Source organism: Anneissia japonica, unplaced genomic scaffold, assembly GCF_011630105.1.
Source record: "Anneissia japonica isolate Jap-2015-1 unplaced genomic scaffold, ASM1163010v1 scaffold287748_len1686314_cov196, whole genome shotgun sequence".
NCBI classification, from domain to species: Eukaryota; Metazoa; Echinodermata; class Crinoidea; order Comatulida; family Comatulidae; genus Anneissia; species Anneissia japonica.
In genome coordinates, this window is record NW_022727190.1 from 1,202,541 (window position 1) to 1,203,298 (window position 758).

The 758-nt window shown below is 37.3% G+C and overlaps 1 protein-coding gene across 1 annotated transcript in view; it reads right to left on the reverse strand.

Annotated features, from left to right (window-relative positions):
• The window catches only part of LOC117113634 (solute carrier family 46 member 3-like), a gene marked incomplete in the record, with an annotated part of 6,310 nt that overhangs the window by 2,957 nt on the left and 2,595 nt on the right, over positions 1 to 758 (reverse strand). Inside the window, 2 exon segments of the mRNA XM_033257039.1 lie at positions 31 to 114; positions 387 to 518. Of these exon segments, the coding sequence (XP_033112930.1) occupies positions 31 to 114; positions 387 to 518 (216 nt within the window).

Here is a 758-nt window from a genome sequence, read left to right on the forward strand (position 1 = left end):
AAAGGGGGGGGGGGGTGTTTATTATCTCACCTTGTTCTTCGGGCAAAGACATTTTTGAAGCAATTGATCGACAGGCTGGCGCAAATATAGACTTGAAGATTCCGAGTGCTGCCCCTGTGAAGACGAAAAATACAAAAACAATTATTATTATTATTATTATTATTATTATTATAAAACTAACAAAAAATATTGTAAATCTGATTATCTATATATTTTTCAATGAATTGTTTCACAATAACGAAATTGTCTCATACACTTTAATGTGTATGTTTATACTTAATACCCGGTAAACTGATCGTCACTTTACTACTGTAGTACTCAATTTCGATCCGTCTATGCCTTTTTAAAGGGAAACCAAAAGTACGGTAACACTGAAAACAACTTACCGACAAATGCGAGAAGAGTTGTCTGCGCAAGCGCACTCACGGTTAGGAATAGCACAGTTGAGAGCATACTGAGGTGTAAAAGCCAGAAGTCATTCATGAATCTTTTCAGTAGTAATGCACCTAAAAGCAAGCCTATGAACAGTAACAAGAATACTTACGTCAAAAGTGATGACATAGGACATGGTTATGGCCAAATACTTACGCTTGGAATCAGTGGTGGCGCCAGGGGGTCCGACGGGATTCGAACCAAGGGGACTACTACAGCCTCGGTCTCAGGGTAACGGAATAGAAATTTTATGTAGAGATCATGAAGAGAGTATGTATGTATGTATGTATGTATATATGTGTGTATGTATGTATGTATATATGTGT